The 15,104-nt window shown below is 39.1% G+C and overlaps 1 protein-coding gene across 1 annotated transcript in view; it reads right to left on the bottom strand.

Annotated features, from left to right (window-relative positions):
• The window catches only part of Emcn (endomucin), an 84,629-nt gene that overhangs the window by 1,535 nt on the left and 67,990 nt on the right, over positions 1-15,104 (bottom strand). The window contains exons 8-10 of the mRNA XM_057793775.1: positions 14,820-14,915; positions 10,889-10,913; positions 7,544-7,605 (exon numbers count right to left, since the gene is read on the bottom strand). Coding sequence (XP_057649758.1) covers positions 7,544-7,605; positions 10,889-10,913; positions 14,820-14,915 — 183 coding nt within the window. The remainder of the gene's footprint in view (positions 1-7,543; positions 7,606-10,888; positions 10,914-14,819; positions 14,916-15,104) is intronic.

The raw sequence follows: 15,104 nt of genomic DNA, 5'->3' as shown, positions 1-15,104 counted from the left end.
TTTTTTTTTTCCTTTGGTTTTTCAAGACAGGATTTCTCTCTGTAACCCTGGTTGCCCTGGAATTCATCCTGTAGACCAGGCTGGGCTTGAACTCACAGAGATCCATCTGTCTCTGCCTCTTAGTGCTGGGGTTAAAAGTGTGAGCCACCACAGCCTGGCTAAACACAATATTTTTAAATTGATTACAAAAATTCAAATAGCTGTTTTTGAGTATGGTGCCAACTATTTTGAGAATAAAATCATCTTTGTTCTCACAACTGTTATCAAACTGAACTATAGAGGAAAAGTTGAAGCTAAAATAAGTATTAAGACTCGATGTGGTGGTTATCTTGGTTATCAGGTCAACGGGATCTGGAATCAAGTAAATAAGAGATAAACCTGTAGGAATACCTACGAGGATTTTTTTCTTCTTTGAAATGGAAAGAGCCACTCCAAATTAGGGTCCCACTTTCTAGTGGCAGTACAAAAGGGAGGCTAAGGGAGACATGCTGTTTGTCTGCTTGCCTTACTCATGCTGCTGCTACCACGGATGCATCCCTTCGTTGATATCAGAGCCCTGCTTCTTCAGGCATCAAATGTGCACTGAGTATCAGTAGCTCTCCAGGAAGCCTCCAGGCCAGAGCAGCACTGCAGAGGCCTTCATCCTCGGGGACTGAGCTACTACTGGGTTCTCAGTCTCTCCAACATGAAGACAGCCCTTGTTGGACTAGCCAGCCCACACTGTGTGTGTTAACTGAACAAATGCCCTTTTAGTATATATTATAGAATCTGTTCCTCTAGAGCACCCTGACTAATACATCCCTCAATATGACACTAAATCTGCAGAGTAAGGGAACTATTTTCTGGACGCCTATCAACCCTCCTATTGTTATCAACATAGCAGGTGAATGGATGAGCCAGCATCTTTCTGTAATTGGTTTTTATTTCTCATGTAAGATTTTATTCTTCCAGTCAATAATACTTTGCAGAAGTCAAAAATCACAGCTCAAAAATCTTTTGGACTTCCTGCCTGCCCTGCTAATTCACATTAAATATAATTACCTGAAAAAAGTGGATGGTCACTAGATGAAACAGGAAGCATTAAATGTATCTAGAATGTTCATTTGAGGTGACAAATTTGAATTTGAATGATTGTTTTCTGTTGCATACAGATTCAGAAACTTCTTTGCTCCTTCCTTAATTCTAATGAACTCATTCCAATTCATTCTGAATCTCTGCGTTGATACCTGATTTTGAGTTAACAACCCCGAAATTACTCACTGGTTATTACATTCTAAGTGCAGTGACAGAAATATGTATGTTGAAGAAAAGGTAACACAAATAGATGGTACAATTGGCAGATGTCAAACTTGTTTCTTCCCACCCCTTTCTGATCTTTAGTCTTCTGAATATGGTTATGCAATCCCAAAATTATTCAGAAGAGCAACAAGAGTTGTGTAGCTTTGCAAATCCAAAGACAAGAAATCATAGCTCAGGTATATATATTCTTCACATGTATGATAGGTATGTGTTATGTATGGTGTGGCTGTATCTGTCCAGGCATGTAGGCATGCACACGAGCACATGTGGAGGCCAAAGGTTGGTGGTGTCTGTCTTGATCATTCTAGTATATTGAGGGAGGGTTTCTCACTTGAACTCAACTTACCTATTTGGCTAGTGCGGCTAGTTAGCTCGCTTGTTTCTGGGCAGTCTCTTTCCACTGCTGAGAGCTAAGATTATAAGGGGATTGCCACACGCATCACACATTCACATAGGTCCTGGAATCCACAGTGACATCCTGACCCTAGTTCAGGAAGCACTTTACACACTGAGCCATCTCTCCAGACTGGATTTTTTTAAAAAAATATTTCTTCCATTTCTAAATATTATCAAGTAATTGCATCATTGCCTTCTTCCTTTTCCTCCCAAATCTTCCATATAAACCCTTCCTTTCTTTATTTCAAGCCCATGGCTTCCATTTTCATTAATTGTCATTAAATGAATATATGTATATATGTATCACTGAAGATGTAAATACAATTGACTCAGTCTATACAGAGTTTCTTATATGTATGTCTTCAGGAGTGACTGCTTGGTATTGGATAACCTATGGATGTGCTCTTCCCTGGAGAAGACTTTCTCTGGCTCTCAGTATTCCTTAGTTGCCTATAGCTCTTTGTGTAGGGTTGCAGCCTACTGCTAAATGGGAGTTTAATAATCCGCCCCCCCCCCGCATCTCTTCCTGCCTTCAGCCTTCCCCATGTGCCTAAGGATTGGTACAGTTTCCTCTTCCTTCATTTGGGTGACGCTCCTTTGTGAATACAGGCCTCCTGCACCTGGGTTAGGCAAGCTTCCATAGTGCAATGACAGCTTGAAGGACTTTAACTAAGACTGCATTTCTGGTCACACGGTTTGAATAGTTTGGTGCACATAGCCATCTTTCATGGATCTAGAGAGGAAGTGCCTCTGGATGTGTCTTTAGGCCAGGAAGGTGGTTGGGGTTTTGGTGGAGCTGGACTACCAGCTCTGAGCCAGCCTATGGCAGAAAGGTACATCTTAAACCCCATGTAGCTTCTGTATGCTGTCCCTCCTTGCAATAAACTACAGGTCTGTATGTGTTGTCCCCGTGTCCTGTGAGTTGCCATTACCCTATGGACATTGCCTATCCCAGATGCAGGAGGATTCTACTCACAAGGAAACATGGGAGCTGTGTCATTCTTTAGGCAGTGGGGAGGGCCACTGGAAGAATGTTCTAGAGTCAAGACAGCAGTCGTTTTTCTGATAGCTTTTCTTACAGTCTGTTTTTAGACAAACAGTCAGTGATGTTTTCATTGACAGCAACCATTAAACGCTCAGAGTTTAAAAGTCTATAAAATAATCCGAGGTATAGCAGGCTAAGGAAGCAGATATGAATGGGTGTTTCTGTGAATGGGATTAGGGAACTCACATATTTATTGCCCCAGGTATAGGGAGGATCCATCAGCTGTCAGTTCTTGGTTTTCCCCTGTGCAGAGCGCTCACCTGAGAATAGAGGAGAGGTTTGATCTATGTGCTCAGAGAGATGAAAGATGAAAATAAAGTTTTCTGGATTTTCATTTTTTTTTCAAGGAAAGTTCAATTTTTTTTTTGTAAGATTGTCATTAAACTCACAGTTTGCCTCTTGGTATTGTCTGGAAATTATTTACCAAGATTTATGAGCTTTCTTTGGGCATCTTATATTTTCACCCTAAAGGATCTGTGCTAACTCAGTCCCTGGAGGTGAAGGTGTGGACTAGGAGACATCTCAGGGGAGATGCCAGATGGGTCATTATAGACTCTCCCTTTATGGCTTTTTCCTAGGCAAATCCACAATACATACTTAAAGTGCCATTTTATCAGGAAGGTATTCTTGGGTCCTTCTATTTAAATAATTCAGTGGGAGCTTTGGGGAAATGATTTATAAGCCAGTGGGAATGCTTTAGTGACAGTAAGGGAAGCATATAGGTGACATCCCTCAATGTCAGGGATAGTCTGCTATTGCATAGAAAGGTTAAAGGATGAACCCGGATGGTGGGAAGATGAGAGTCCCCAAGCACTTTTTACATGGTACTGAATTTGTGATTTGCATCCTGCATCCTTCAGGGAGTACCAAGTATCAGCGCCCATCATTATCTATAGAAGCACTGTGGGTAAGATGCTCCAGCTGTTAGGATACATGTCATCATTTTACTGTAGCGTTTATCTCTCGGTGCTTAACACAGCTGTCTTCCGGTGCCAACATACATGTCACCAGTTACTCTCACAGGTGTAGAAGTCATAAATAGTATCAGAGAGTTAGGAGACAGACTCAGGACTCTTAGCAGTTGTGATTCTTAGGTCCTGTGCTGGAGGAACTGCAGAGCACAGGGTGACATTCTTTGCAGCACCAACCATACTACAAGCTTCTGCTTGTACCTCTTTAGTTTGCCAAAGGCACGCCACTTACCTGAGGCCCATGGCTATGAAATAGAAGAATAAGAAATAAACAAGATACATTTTCATTTAACTCCTTCTATGTGACAGAAATCGCATAAAGGACATTATATTGAGAATTCATTACAGTTTCTAATAGTTGACCTTAAGTTCTGTCCAATCAGAAATAGACAATATGATAAAAACTCGGCACCATCATGGTTTTGGTAACAGTTATTTAAATAATGATATTCATAAGCCGGGAGGTGGTGGCGCACGCCTTTAATCCCAGCACTCGGGAGGCAGAGGCAGGCGGATCTCTGGGAGTTCGAGGCCAGCCTGGTCTACAAGAGCTAGTTCCGGGACAGGCACCAAAGCTACAGAGAAACCCTGTCTCGAAAAGCCAAAAAAAAAAAAAAATGATATTCATGTGTAATGATTTGAATCAGAAATGTCCCCCACAGGCTGTATTTGAACACTTGGTCTCCACCTCGTTCACTGTTTTGGAACTTCAGAGAGGGGGAGCCTTGCTTGGGGGAGTTTGTCACTGGAGGTGTGCTTTGAGAGTTCAGAGCCATTCCATACTATCTTTTCCCCGTCGTTGTTTTCTCTGTGTGCATGAAAACGTGGTCATCTTCCTGCCCCTGCTCCTATACTCTGCCTTTCCCACCAGAAGGGCTCTCTGCCCATGGAACCACAGGCTAATGTGGTGACCCAAGTAGAGGAAGAGGATTTGGGGAGAGGAAACGTTAACATTGGGAAAATGACAAGACATTTAATTCCAGCCCCTGTACTGTCTGTAAACAAACAAACAAAAAAATAATTTTAACATGCACTGATTTTTTTCTTGAAAGTATGAGGTTTTAACGTTTATTTTTCCTTTTCTTTTCTTTATTGTTTATTCCTTATTCAAATAAACATTGGTTTATTGTTTTCTCGCATGACATAATTCATTTTGAGATAAAAGTCCTGAGATTCTATAGTGAGACATGACTGTACCCCAAACCATGTATGGCTGCTGAGATTCCAATTTCATTGTATTCCCATTTATGCATATTAACATGGTGTGACTTAGACTTTGAAGTAAATAATGTCAGCTGTAGCATTCTTCAATTATGATTTATGGGCATGCTGATGTCTTCTATATCAGATAATTTTTTCATTTAAGTATTTTGAGATGATTATATGGGTGATGGTAGAAAAACTGAGATAAACGTGTGAAATTATATTTAACTCTATCATTTCAGGCTCTATTCTAGTTATATTTTAGGAATGGTTTTAGCATTGGTCTTGGGACAAATGCAAAATAATTAAAAAAATTAAATTTCTTACAAGAGTGGTGAGAAAGATTTTATAAAGAAGATATATTTGAATAAGTTTGAAGGGCACTGAGAAGACATTTGATTGGAATAATGAAGTCACCAAGTCTTGTTAACAATAGACTTTAATCAAAATTCTGTAGTCTAAGGACCATTTGAAGGTCATTATGCTTAGCTTCTTAGTTCTAGGTTATTAAAATCAATTCTGAACCACCAGTTTCTATCTCATTCAGACATTTTCCAGTAGTAATCAGCCAGATTGGCCTTTGGCATAATTTTGAAAGCAGTATGGTTCCCAAATCCAACTGGGAAGGAAGGAAAGTATCAGAGACAAACTCTTAACAGGCCTAAGATAATATTTCTTCTTTAAACACGGATCTTAACAAACTCCTGTAGGAAGGAAAGGGAAACTTGTAAGGTTGAGGATCATCTATCTACATTATCAGCTTCACTTGTTGCCAGTACTATCCTGAGAGAGCCAAATCTGCTGTGCTGTTTGCAAAACAGAACTCAAGAAGGTTTCAGGGTTTGTTGTTGTTTGTTTTTTGAGTGTGGGAATTCTCTTGAGAAACCTATGATCCTAACATCAAGTGGTCTTTATTATAGCCAGCTCCTTGCAGCTATCACTTGGAGATCCCACGCCATACCTCATCCCACATCTCCAGAGCCAAGGAGACTGGAGTGCACTTGTTCAAACTCCTAAAGAAGGGCAGGACAGCACAGAGAATCTTTGTGATGTTTCCTGGCTAGACACAGGCAGATTCTTGAGAATTTCTCATGATTAGCGGTGTAATCGTGTTCAGGCTCTCTCCCATGCTAACTCACATGTATCCAGGTGGCTTACTCAATTTCTCACTCCCTTCTTTTGTGCAGTAGAATAAACTTAGCTACATAGTCATTGCTGGTGAGTAGCCAAGAAAATCCTAGACATGGATTTATATTACTCTCTGGAGGAGTTTGTTGTTTTGCTTCATTAGATGAGGTTACTCCTGAGAAAGGAAATAGAGTGGACATAAAAGAAACACACTAAAAAAAGTAATTGGGCAACACTAAAAAAAAAAAAAAAAAAAAAAAAACACACTAAAGAATATTAGAAATGCAAGAATAAAAACCAGCATTCCCTTAAAAGAAAAATGGAAAAATGGTAGACAGAGAATATTATCAAAGGGAGAGCACTTGCTTAGTTGGCTCTTGGTTCCTTCTCCAGTGAGGAGGGAAAGGAAGAAAAGAGAGAGGATTAAGGCCTATCTGCGCTGTGTTGGGGGCCCTGGCTTTTCTAGTCCTGTGATTTTCTATGACACTTTATTTTGCTTGGTATATCCTGCCTGATACTCAAACAACATTAAACTTTTGATACATTGCTTTTGGTTTTGGACACTACTTAGAGCCTGTTGTTTTGTGAATTTTTTTTAAAACTACTATAAATGTTTATTACCTAGCTCTTCACTCTAGTGTTCATTGGACATAACACATGCGTCCTGGAACCATGTAACTTGCTATTTAAATTAGAGCTATATGGATTACTTTGTAAAACTTAGAAGTTGTTTTTAATTTCTCTGTTTGGTGATATCAATGCTTTAGCTACCAGTCTATTTGAACCAAGGAAAAATAACTATTAATTTTTCAAAGCAAGCTTGCATATTATTTGTTATTGATCTGGACACAAACACATCTAAAACAACTCACATCTGCACTGTGTGAGAATTTTATATTTCAAATTGAGTCAAATACGGATAGGGAATTAAAAGCACAGATGATGATTATATCAATAGGAAAATTTATTTTGTGCTTCTTGGGAAAGTTAGTTGAGATTGTGTGAAATAATGTAGACCATTGTTTATATTTTAACTAGAAAATCATAACTCCATATGACTATATAGACAGACAGACAGACAGACAGACAGACACACACACACACACACACACACACACACACACACACACACACATTCACTCACTCCTTGCCCAAAATGAAACAAAACATCAATAGAACTTTTGAAAACCCTGTTAAACTTTCTGGACTTTGGGTCATTTCTGCAGAACAGTGAAAGTCTAACACTACTCCCCCTCATTCATTAGAACATGTCTCTACTTCTACCAAAAGCAACCCCAGTAACGCAAGGCCCAAGACTCCAGTTTATGAAAATGACATCTTAGGAATCACATCCTCTCTGTAGCAGGAATTTGCATTTACTGAGAGCTACGGCGGAACTATTTCTCAAGTTCTGCTTGGGGCTGTCTTTCATGGACTAAAGCCCAATGCTGGAGTCAGATTGCCATCTAACCACTTGTTTTCTCACCAAATGGAAACTTACCAGACTCGTGAGAGATTGTTTTAACAGTGAGAAGCTTCACACTCTCTTTATCGGACTGAGGCCTGTTTGATACAGAGACACTTGAGTTAGCACCAAGGTCAAGTGTAGTGTGTCTGCACAAGGAAGCGGATGTGGCCCAGGGTGAAGAAAAGGCACAGGCAAAGACTACTTTTTTTTATAAGATTCTATGACAAACTCCACGTTTCTTCACTACAAATACAAGTGTACTGTGCAGCCTTTTCCAGTAGTTTTTGAAGCGCAATGGCAGATTCCATCACTGTCACAGTGGTGACCATCAGTTATAAGTTTAGATAAATATCACCTGGATCATGGAGATGAATGCCTAAATGTCCTGTGTCTCCAGTTCTGAATTACGAGGTAGAAGACACAGAAACATTCATGAACTTTCTGATTGAATAATGAGGCCCAGGGACATTCATTTTTATTAGATCATAAGATCGTAGTATCTGAACCAACTCTTTTAAGGAGACTTTCCCATATTGTTTCCCAGATTCCAGTTCCAAAACATAGCTGCTTTCCTTAGATATCCTGATTGCCTCTGTTTGGAAGCAAGAGGATAGCCTTCAAGAGTCATTATTTCTATAACAGTAACAATTAGTGAAACAAAAAAATATCACTATGAATGAAGAGTCCATATTCAGGTAAATAAAGAGAATGTAACGACTTTCTTGATTTTCAGCACAAACAGTGCCTCCTGGCTTACTAAAGCCGTGCATGAGATAGCTGCCTGTGTTGCTACCAGCCATTCTGCTTGCTTTGCCAATCAAAGTAGAGCAACAATTGTGCCCAGGCAAAGCTCATCAGGAGCAGCTTGAAGAACAGGCACTGCTTTCCTTAGCTGTGGTGAACGTATTGAACATTTCATCAGGAAAACTATCTTAAAATGCTATGTCGTTTGCATATTTTGTTTTGTTATATTCATCTTTCACCGTATTTTTTCTTCATATTTTTCTTCTTTCTTATACCTTGTCTGTACCTAAAAGCAACCTTCTCTTTTATTTGTCTTTAAATAGCTCTGACAAACAACCAAATCCCATGTATGGTAGCTTCCCTACATTATTTTTTTTTAAAAAAAGAAAACATACTATTAAGAGTTGCAAAGGAAAAAGGCCAAGTAACGTAGAAAGGCAGATCTATCAAAATTATATCTAACTTCTCCATGGAAACAATGAAAGCCAGAAGGTCCTGGTCAAGTGTTATGCAGACACTAAGATACCAACGGATGACAGCCCAAACTACTATACCCAGCAAAACTTTCAATCACCATAGATGGACAAAACAAGACATTTTATGACAGAACCAGATTTAACCAATGCCTAACCACAAAACCAGCCATACACAAAGTACTAGAAGGAAAACTCCAAACCAAGGAAGTTAGCTACATCCACAAAAACATGGATAATAGATGATCTCACAGCAATAAATCCCAAAGAAGGGGAAAACATACGAAAGAACATCACCAATGCTGAAAACTAAAATAACAGGAACTAGCAATCACTGGTCAATAATATCCCTTAATATAAATGGACTCAACTGACCTATAAAAAGACACAGGCTTACAGATTGGACACAAAAAGAGAATCCATTCTTCTGCTACACACAAGAAACACACTTCAACCTCAAAGATACATCACCTTAGAGTAAAGGGTTGGGAAAAAATTTTCTAATCAAATGGACATAGGAAAAAAAGCTGGTATAACTATTCTAATATCCAGCAAAATAGAATTCATACTAAAATCAATCAAAAGAGACAAAGAAGGACATTTCCTATTAGTTACAGGGAAAATCCAAGAGGAAATTTTAATACTGAATGCCTATGTTCCAAATATAAGGGCACCCTCGTATGTAAACGAAGCACTACTAAAACTTAAATCACACATTAAAACCCACACACTAATAGTAAGAGACTTCGACACCCCACTCTCTCCGCTGGACAGGTCTGTCAGACAGAAGCTTAACAAAGAAATAAAGGAACTAACAGATGTTATAAATCAAGTGGACTATATAGAACATTCCATCCAAACATAAAAGAATATACTTTCTTCTCAGCATCTCATGGAATGTTATTAAAAATTGACCACACACTAGGTCACAAAGCAAACCTCAACAGATAAAAAAATGGAATAACCCCATGTTATCTTATCATATCAAAATGGCTTAAAATTAGAATTCAACAGCAACACTAATTTCCGAAAGCTCACAAACACTTGTAAATGAAACAATGCTCGCCTGAATCATCAATGGGTCAAGGAAAAAATAAAGGAAGAAATTAAAGGCTTACTAAAATTCAGTGAAAATGATGGGTAAAGTTCTTCACCAGCCCTACATCGGACAGAGGGTTGATCTCCAAAATATTATAAAGAAATCAAGAAATTGGTCATCAAAAAAACAAATAATCCAATAAAAAATGCGGTACATACCTAAACAGAGAACTCTCAACAGAGGAATCTAAAATGGCTGAAAGACACTTAAGGAAATGTTCAACATCCTTATTCATCAGAGAAATGCAAATCAAAACACTTGTAAGAAAGAATAACCAAGATCAAAAACACTGATGGCAACTTATGCTGGAGAGAATGTGGGGTAAAGGGAGCACTCCAGCATTCCTGGTGGGACTGCAAACTGGTACAGCCACTTGGATATCAGTATGGTGATTTCTCAGAAAATTAGGAAACAACTTACCTTTAGACCCAACAATACCACTTTTCATTATTACCCATATGATGCTCAATAATACTACAAGGACATGTGCTCAACTATATATAGCAACATTATTTGTCATAACCATAACCTGGAAGCAACCTAAATGTCCTCCTACTGAAGAAAGGATAAGGAAAATGTGATATATTTGCACAATGGAGTACTGTCCAGCAGAAAAGTATGACATTTTGAAATTTGTGGACAAATGGATAGATGTAGAAAACATCATATTGAGTGAGATAACCCAGACCCAGAAAGACAAATATCATATGTACTCACTCATAAGTGGCTTTTAGACATAAAGGAAAGAAAAACCAACCTACAATTCACAATCCCAAAGAACCCAGACAACAAAGATGACCCTAAGAGAGACATACATGAATCTAATCTACATCAGAAATAGAAATAGCCAAGATCTCCTGAGTAAATAGGGAGCATGGGGACCATGAAAACAGGTAGAAGGGGTGGGAAGAGGAAGGGAGGGGAGCAGAGAAAAATATATAGCTCAATAAAAACAATTTAAAAAAATACATAAAATGTGAGTGTAAGTTAAAAATTCTTCTATCTGTAAATGACAGGACTGAATGTTCTGTGGGAAAAAACTAGCGACGCAGGCCAACTTACTGATCATTCCCGTTTTCTGGAGCACCTAGAAGAGAAGATGGTTGTTATTAAATGTAACATCAGGGCCTCTTTCTGCTGAAACTCTCTCTAAAACCAGTTTTACTTTTCCTGTCTACCCATAGACATTCACTCAGGCACAGTTAACATTCAACCTGGCATGGAGCTGTCCTTGTTAAATAAACTACGAGGAATTTGGTTCTGGTTTAATTTTTACCACATAACATCACATTACTTTGAGAATGCACCATCTAGGATTGTCTAGCATGTGGACACTAGAAACTTCCATATCTTTGGTATCTCTCAGAAACTTCTCAAAGGATCAGTTGCTCTTTTCAGCCAGAGAATAAACTTTTCGATTTTTCTTTATGCACTGCTCTTTCTTGGGAGACAAATCACTATAGTTATGGCAAGTGAGAGGGAGATATCCTTTCTTTTGGGTTGTAGCGCAATGTCACTCCCAAGACAAGCCTTCGAAGTGCCACTGAGGCAGCAGGCTTCCCAGGTGTCTGATAGACACTCCTTGGGTTCACTGGGAGTATGTTTCCTATTGTAGGGTCATGGCCTCCCTGAAGCAAATGTTAATCTGTTCCACTCATTTGTTTTGCCCTGATTATATTCCATTCCATTTGGCTCCTGTGGCAATTTCTCTTCATATCTAATCTAGGTCCATCTTTGGGATGGGCCTCTTGAGTATGTCTCGTCTGCCTTTGAGTATTATTATTTTCATGAAGACCTTGGATATTAGTAACATTTAGGCTGCTTCTATTTCTGTTGCCCAACCCAAGACATCCAACTTCATCTCTAGTTTCCTAAGATTAACCCATTGTACCCCATGCAGCTCGCTGATATTTAACCGTGTCTTTCTCTATCAGACATGTCTTTCTCTATTGTTATCTATAAGAGTCCAGCACTATGCTCTTATTACCATAAGTGCTAAATGCAATGTTGCCTGTGATGTTCATAGCCCCCCGCCATTCAGAGTAAGCTGATCATATTTGAATGCATGTTTTAGCATTTTTGCTTATAGTATGATAACAATGGGTTAATTTACTGATAGATGCCTGCCAGCAAACTTTCTGCATCTATCCGATGCCTGATCATCTATGAAAGTTCAATCTATGGCAAACATTGCTCAGATAAGCTTCATTTCCAACTTCTGCTTCATGTTGTCTTCCAGAGGGCAGAGTGGGCTGATTAATACTGTAAATGCAATGAAGTCTCCCCTGACGTACTTGGTGATTAACTGCAGGTGTTTAATGGTGCTAATTTAAAGACAACAATGCTGGAAATTCTGTGTGGAAACAAAGCTAACAGTAAGCAAATAGATCTGGCTGGTTATATAACTTCCACACATTATTCCATTAGAGTCAGTTTTAATAGAAAATGTCACTTTAAGCCTCGCACATTTTCAAAGTTTTCCAGTTAAACAATTCTTTTTCAGTACACGGTATTTTTACAAGTGGATTTAATATATTAGTCTTTATCCATCTCATAGACTGACCACCCACAGGCTTCAACTGTGATACTGTGATGGGTTGTGATAGAAATAGGGTTGGTGGCTTAAAAATGTGTGTGTGTGTGTGTGTGTGTGTGTGTGTGTGTGGAGCTGGTTTATGCAAGTCCTATTTCCTCTTTGGAAACTGGATAAGAAAACATTTTTCAGACATTATAGGTTCACTCTCTCGCACCTACAGGAAAGCACATTGTTTTCTTTTCCTTTTCTTTTTTGTCATTTCCCACCCAGAGAGCAAATGAATGCCACTTTTTTGGTCTGCTAACTTCTCCTTTGGCTGTCATGATCTGCTCCAAGCGTCTGTGAGATGCACAGTCAGTGGCCTAAACTGCATTCATTAGCGCCCTAGGGTAAGAAGGTAACCGTGTAGCTTATAAGCCATATAAAAATAAGTACCTTTTACCTTCTTAAAATCTTAAGAGGCTTAGGTAGAATTGTGTTAGTGAAATAGTTAGAATGAAAATAAAGGGAAGATTTGCTTCACTGGCCATTTTAAAATTTTACCTCAACAAGCGTAGAATAAAAGTCTATTGCTATATATCAGGCATAATGCAAGAGGAGCTGTATGTGGTCTAGGGTAGGACAGTTATTGCTGGGCTCACAGGGAATACAGGCATAGAGCAAAGTACAATTGTCACGAAGCTGTTAATCCAATTTGTAGAGTAAAAATTAAAGGTGTGATCTGTTCTGTTTAACGAAGTGGTATGTTATCAAAAGGCACAGTTGCTGGCTGAATCCTAGGGGGTAAGTTGCAAGTGTGTTCTAAAAGCCAAGTGGTGGGCCGGCTTGACGTTCCAGGAAAATGACAAGAATGATAGCTGTATGAAAGCCTGAATTTCATAACCCATCCAGGGCAGATATCTGGAATTGGCTGATGGACTGGAGCTCATGCGATAGAGGGAATAACTGAGCTAAGCAAGTAGAGGGAGATGCCGGCAAAGCGTCCATTCAGAAGACAGCACCATCCTGGGACTAGGAGAACAACTAAATACAGAAGGAAGGACCATGAGTAGAGAGTTTTGTTTAGAATAATGCATTAACATCGGCTGATTAGATGAGACAACTGTACTGTTCTAAACTATTGTAAGTGGAGACTGTGCATTTGTTTCCTCGCTGCCCAGACCAGAATAATAACACAGAAACTATATTAATTACAACACTGTTTGGCCTATTAGCTCAGGCTTCTTATTAACTAACTCTTACATCTTAAACCAACCCATTTCTATTAATCTGTGTATCACCACAAGGTTGTGGCCTACCGGTAAGTCTGGTGTCTTTCTCCTTCAGCAACTACATGCCGTCTCGTTGACTCCACCTACTCTCTCTATATATCTCTGTTCAGATTTCCCACCTGGCTTTGCTCTCTGCTAAACCATTGATCAAACTCCAGTCCATCAGCCAGTTCCAGACACCTGCTCTGGATGTGTTATGAAATTCAGGCTTTCGTACAGCTATCGTTCTTGGCTTTTAGAACACACTTGCAACATACTCCATAAGATTCAGCCAACAGTTGTACCTTTGGATAACATACCACTTCATTAAACAGAACAGATTATACCTTTAATTTTTACTCTACAAATTGGATTAACAGCTTCGTGGTTATTATCGAAATTGTACTTTGCTCTATGCCTGTATTGCCTGTGAGCCCAGCAATAACTGTCCTACCATAGGCCACACACAGCTCCTCTTGCATTACTATTACTGCTGCTATTACGCCTGATACATAGCAGTAGACTTTTATTCTGTGCATGTTGAAGTATAATCAATCTGCTAAGCCACTGGTCAAAACAGCTTCTTTATTAACCAATGGTAATAAAACAAATTCACAGCATACAGAGGGGAAACCCCATTGAGTTAAGATGGTTATGATGGCAGAGAATTGATGATGGTGTACTCTAGATGAGGGCTATGAGGGAATGTCTTATCTTTATAAATCATCTATTCTAAAATATTAATACACTACAATACAAGGTTTATATAAAGAAATGATAAGCCACACAACGCCACCACAGAAGAAACCTTTGTTGGAAAGAAGTTGGAGCCTTCAAGGAGGGAAATAGGTTCCAAAGTATAATTCTTGAGATTATGTCCTTCTAAACTAAACTTTCATACACCTCTGCTTACTCGATGACTCAGACACATTCTATTGCACATCATCTTCAGAGCATACACCTGTGACTGTCCCCACAGTTGACATTTCATTAGCTTGAATTGATCTATATTCTACTACCAGATCTTAATCACTTCTTACTTTGAGCAGTATACAGACTTTCTCCCTGTTCTTTGTGATCAGGCGACATGATATCGTCACTAAAACTCTTCTCCTTTTGACAGTTTTAAGTTCAAGGTTGCACTAAGCAAACACCCATTTTACTTTTGGGGAAACAAAATAAAGCAAAACAAAAGGTCATCACTTGCCTGGGTCTCTCTTCCAGCACATCCGATACAAACCCACCAGAGTAAATACCAAGAGGGTTATGACAATCAGGGCGATGACCACAGGCAAAATAACACCTGAAAAGTATTGGAGACATCTTCAGTTGAAGTGATGCTGATTCCATACAAACAGACCATGCCGGACAAAACATGCATGCTTCTTTCTTTAAACAACAACCTGTCTTAGCACTAGTATATTTCAGGCAATAATTAATCTGATTCACAGATTTGCTCTGCATGTCATTTCTGATATGTCCACTTGATGTC

Source organism: Chionomys nivalis, chromosome 18 (genome assembly GCF_950005125.1).
Source record: "Chionomys nivalis chromosome 18, mChiNiv1.1, whole genome shotgun sequence".
In the NCBI taxonomy this organism is placed as follows: domain Eukaryota; kingdom Metazoa; phylum Chordata; class Mammalia; order Rodentia; family Cricetidae; genus Chionomys; species Chionomys nivalis.
This window is presented reverse-complemented; position numbering and strand designations above follow the sequence as displayed.